The sequence below is a fragment of the Hermetia illucens genome, chromosome 4 (assembly GCF_905115235.1).
Source record: "Hermetia illucens chromosome 4, iHerIll2.2.curated.20191125, whole genome shotgun sequence".
NCBI classification, from domain to species: domain Eukaryota; kingdom Metazoa; phylum Arthropoda; class Insecta; order Diptera; family Stratiomyidae; genus Hermetia; species Hermetia illucens.
Window position 1 is genome coordinate 168,863,224 of NC_051852.1, and position 5,122 is coordinate 168,868,345.

Consider the following 5,122-nt stretch of genomic DNA (forward strand, 5'->3'; position numbering starts at 1 on the left):
CCATGGTCCCCTTACATTAATTGAGATTGCGATGCAATGGGATCCGTATAATGGAGAATTACTCGATTCCTATCCCTTAAAAAAGGCGTTCCCTACTCAACATCTCCTGAACGTCTGGCTTTCCTTAACCTCACATTTCTGCAATCTCGTGGATGTTTGATTGACGCATGTGCCCTTTTCAAAGTCATTACCATCACCGATTAAAGAATAAGCAATTCATAATATGTGTTTCTTCCGAAATTAAAAATTTATTAAAGCCAATGATGTACATTAAAATAGTTCTTAACTTTATGGGTTATAAACTAACACATCTTACTTCAGGAGAATAATAAAAGCTCAGGCCCCATACCGCTCTCACCATCTTCTTCGGTACCATTATCTCCAATTTCATTTCGACAATTCGCTTGTCTTATACATATTCCTGCCACTTGATCGTAAGAGTATCCCTCAGGACACTTCTGATGTTTGGCCTGCAATACTCCACCTTCACGGTAGCATTCGTAGAAACTACGACAGTCTAACCTGTCAGCAAAACGTCCTTCGATCGAGCAACGATAAGTGCATTGCAAGGTGTTCGGGTCATATTGCATGCTTTGTGTATCAGGACACCGAAACAGAATTGTTTCCTTGTTGGATCCATTGTCAAGACAGTACGCTAAAATTGAAGGATCTCCTCCGAAAATTACATACTTATTTGGTGTTTTTGAACAATCGATTGTCAGGCAGGTCGTCCGTTTGCATAAACCACTTTTTGAATCGTACACAAAATTGGAAGGACATACGTATGCGTAGGCTTTGTTTGTCCCAGCGCCGTCACACAAATAATAACGACTGCAGTCAAGTGGATCGGGAAATTGGCCACGAGAAGTACATCTGAAGGTACTGGAAGGACATAGCTGAGATGTCGATGCTACGCAGGCATCATTTTGACAATAAGGTCTCTTCGGATTTATGGAACTGCAAGTTTGTTTGTTAACTTGGAAAGATCCCACACAGGTCTGAAATGGGGTAAAGCAAATTTGTTTTTAGAAATTCTGGATTTTTAGATCCTTAAATGACTGACAAACTTACCAATAAATAATTGCAATCAGCACATTTTGGTCCTACATTACTTGCATCGCAGACCTTCTGCTCGGCTCTTACCAAGTCTGCGGGACCTAAAGGCCTACCAATGGCATGCTGCTGACACCAGACAAAAGTTACCAAGTTCTACAAGGAGAAAGATCACCTCTAAATTTTTATTAATCACTGGAAACTGAGATGCTTACTGTAACCAACGTTAGGATCACGAAAACACGAACTGCAACCTTCAACATGGTGCTCCAATATTATGTGAGCAGCGGCGTGAATCACGATAGTAAAAGGAAAACGCCTATTTTATACTGGCGGAGTTATCCAAGATAACCAAGTTCCGATATCTTGTAAGGACTAGCGAAACTACCCAGTGTAATGCGAATCACTCCGTAAGTAGGACGTAGTAAAAACTGAACACGCGCAACTAATTCTTCTAGCTCGCCTTGAATCCCAGGAAGGAACCAACAGTCTGCGGAACCTATGACTTCCAGTTGCCGAAACTTTTCAGAATCCACTGAATCTCCAAAGCACCCGAACAAATCTAATGAGTATGACAACGGAAAATACGGAAATTACAAAGAAACTACAACTCCTTCAGTAAATAGGGCTGTCGCACGTCAGTCGGTACATTGCAGTACGTTCATTGTTTTTAATATGAATATGTAGATACAGTTTTATCTAAATGATATGAATCTGTAGAATTTACGATATTTGCAAGTGAATTACAAGATTCAAATGATTCCCAGAATGAAATTCATTGTTATCGTGTTTTTCGCGGTGTGACATCACTCGCAAATTGCGGGAAAATGATATGGAAAAGACATAATACAAGCTTAAGATTGATATGTCAACTTACGTAATATATTGAAGTAGTGGAGAGGTACCTGATAAGGAAAGCAATGTTGATATTTCCGGGGGATCATTCACTTCTCTAGCAGAAACGGAAAGAAACTTGAATACAGTTCCGGGCACCGGACCTAACCTTACGATCTCGGAAAACCTACATGTAGATCCAAGGATAATTATTATCCTGTAAAGGAGAAGTCGCACTGGGTCCTTAAAGAACTATTGTACTTCTTTCACTGGTTATAGTGTACCTATTAACTATAGTATGTCAAGCAAGCCTGTAACCATATTAGTATATTCCCTATTTCCAAGTCTTTCAACTTTGCGTCTGGTATTAAGTATTCTCCCAAGTGCCTCGCCCTACTTTGCATAAGTGCCGGACACTGTCCCAGAACGTGTATAGAGGTTTCAACACACTCCGCACAGAACCTGCAGGCAGTGTCCGTAGATATCCCTAGCTTCCTTAGGCGATAAATTAGTCGGCAGTGACCAGTAAGAATTGCCACCGTAATTCGGAGGTTCTTCTTGGTGAGATTTCAACAGTCCTTTGTCTACTTGAGTTCGCATCCCCTGACAAGCACCAACGACTGCTCCATTCCTGGTAAACCTGCTCAGTTTGTTTCCCTCAGCAGTATGCCTTCATTTTTTGATGTCATAACCATGATTCTGACCCATGTAAAGATGTCCCTGCTCCCTTCTTAGTCAGTTTGTCGCCTACCTCATTGCCTTCCAATCCAACATAGCCTGGAATCCAGACCTTATTGTGTTAGCCGAGCGTATTCAGTCTCTCTGATTGTGCCTTAGTGGCATGATCGCCGCTTGGCTATCAGTCAGAATAGCAATGTTCTGCCCCCTGTAGTACCCCTGGACATTTTTTTTGGGCGGGGTAGGTGAATACACTTACGCACAGAGTGTTGGACTCCGCAACAGTACGTCTTCGGACTACCAAATAAACACCTGCCCATCGTCAGAGAGGCAACCTGAAACCGTCTGTCACATTACTTGGGGCTAGTCCCCGAACTCTCCCGCCTTCCGGAGCTTTCAAATCTGAGAATCCCTTTTACCAGCGCAAGGGGAGTGGAGTGTCAGTTCACGGAACTCCCTGCCATCCGGCTCCTCCACCAATCGAGCTAAATCTTCTTTACAACGAGAAAGAACCGGCACGTAATGAGCAATACGGCTCCATCTGTTAGCGCTCCTCAGTATTTCCTCGACACTGTTGTCTGGGAAGGGATCCCCCGTGTTTAAATAGAGCTGCTAACGAAACCCATCTCTCCTCCACAAGAAAAAAAAGGTGTGTTGGGCGTCGTCCACAACTCCATTGCAAAACACATAACCACCTCCCTCGGCTCTTCTCCATTGCGCTTGTATACGGCTTGACGCTCCTTAGCACAAAGGGCAGCGGAGATCACTCCCAGAGCGGTACGCAGACGCCACACGCAAAGCTCCCCAATTTTGTACTTTTGCAAGACGCTTACGATATACCTCCTTGCTAAGGGCGTCAGCCCATACCTCTGCGCCGTAAAGCAGGACAGACTGCGTGCTCACCAGGAGACGTCGCCTACTAGACGTAACACCCGCAAACTCCAGCTGCAGCCTTGTTCACTGCTGCTTTGATTTGCCCAAAGAAGCTCATCTTTGAGTCAAAAGTCAGTTCAAGGTACTTTACCGCTGGTTTTGACTCGATTATCGACTCGCGAACGATATGGAACACAGGGTCGGAACTCTTTGTTTAGAAAGGATGACTAGCTCGATATCAGTGCAAGGTTGAAACCATAAGCAGTCATCCATCCGCTTACCCGTCGGATAAATATGCCAAGTCTGCTTTGCGCCTGTTCGAAGTGCGTCCAGTAACAAGCGCCGTGACATCATCTGCATAACCGACCAGGCGCGACTCTTCTGGCATGTCGAGTTTAATTAGACTATCATAGAAAGCGCTCCAGAGGTCCGGCCCTAGGATGCATCCCTGCGCTACCCCCGACGTGACCTCCATCCTCCTTTGACCCTCTAGCGTTTCATAGAGTAGGAAGCGGTTCCTCAGATAGTCCCTCAATATCCGTAAGAGATAGTTCGGCACATGGAAACTATTGTGCAGTGTGCCTGAAGGCGTTTCGGACGTCAATCGTTACGAGTGGTACCACCCGCCGAGTTCGGCGGCTATGTGCCTTCTCTGGCAGCCCGTATCGCTCCAGCGTCTACTTCTGATGCGCTTCTTTAGCACTTTCCCAGCAGCGTCAAGCATACAAAGTCGGCGGTATGAAGACGGCAACTGGGGGGCACCTTTATCTTTGCTGATCAGCGCAAGTTTGGCCACATTCCAGCAAGAGTGCTGAGCAGTAGGCCTGCCCGATGTTGGAATACTAGTTTGTATACCTCTGCTTGAATACCATCGAGTTTTGCCGCCTTCTTGCTTTTCATAGAGAGGACTGCCTGTTCCAACTCTTTTATAGAGCAAAGTGGACAGTCCTCGGCGGTACACAAGAAATAGCGCCCGTACAATGCGGCCCATCTGCTCGGTCTTAAGTGAACAGGGTGGCCGCAGAACCCCAATTTTTTTGGTAACCAAGTCGCCACGAGTCCTCATTCGCCTCCTCGACCAGATCATGCCAGCAGCGAACTCTGGTCCTGATTATTGCACTGTGGAGTCTCCTTTGGCTAAACTATTCTTTGTTATTATAGTGCATGCCTCCTCCGGTCGTTTAGACGTTGTGTTAAGCGGCGGAGTCTGTGATACTCTTTCCGGAGCTATTAAATTTCCGCCGTCTACCAATGCATAGAAGGTTTGCCACGTCTCGATCTCCTTCTGGGCATGGAAGCTCCACAGGCCGTCGTTATTAGGTTTACAACTGAATTTACGAGAGTGTCGGCTTCAGTGCCATAACCCCAAGGAGTACCCTCCCGGTGTTCACCTTCGCAACATTCTATGCACAGAAGGAGCGCTTGGGTGGCATACCGGGAGTTTGTGTCCACCACTTCGAAGTCAATGTATTGTTGGTTGCTTGCCATCCGTCCGCCAACGACACCAGTGACTCCGACGCGAAGGTTACGTGTGGAGAGCTTCCCTCGCAGCCTGGGCACCGAAACGTTGGGGTGGATCTGGTGTTCAAAGCTGCCAATCCTAGTCTGGCCGCCATTTCGAGAATTCGTTTCCCTCTGGAGTCTGGGTGAGGCATGCCCCATGCAAGTACCCTGGTATTGAAGT

At 46.1% G+C, this 5,122-nt stretch overlaps 1 protein-coding gene across 1 annotated transcript; it reads right to left on the bottom strand.

Moving 5' to 3' along the window:
* Positions 1–234: 234 nt before the first annotated feature.
* Positions 235–1,711, bottom strand: LOC119654447. The gene is made up of 3 exons (XM_038059849.1): positions 1,269–1,711; positions 1,072–1,209; positions 235–998 (listed from the first exon to the last, which is right to left on the bottom strand). The coding sequence occupies exons 1-3, from the start codon at positions 1,314–1,316 to the stop codon at positions 318–320; spliced, it is 867 nt and encodes a 288-aa protein (XP_037915777.1). The 5' UTR covers positions 1,317–1,711; the 3' UTR covers positions 235–317.
* Between the last annotated feature and the right edge of the window lie 3,411 nt (positions 1,712–5,122).

Bases quoted from the DNA above. Each gene is read 5' to 3' on its own strand.
- LOC119654447 (XM_038059849.1), bottom strand. From the start codon at position 1,316: ATGTTGAAGGTTGCAGTTCGTGTTTTCGTGATCCTAACGTTGGTTACA. The intron at 1,210-1,268 runs GTAAGCATCTCA...TTCTCCTTGTAG, and splicing joins TGATCCTAACGTTGGTTACA to AACTTGGTAACTTTTGTCTG. The intron at 999-1,071 runs GTAAGTTTGTCA...ACCCCATTTCAG, and splicing joins CTGATTGCAATTATTTATTG to ACCTGTGTGGGATCTTTCCA.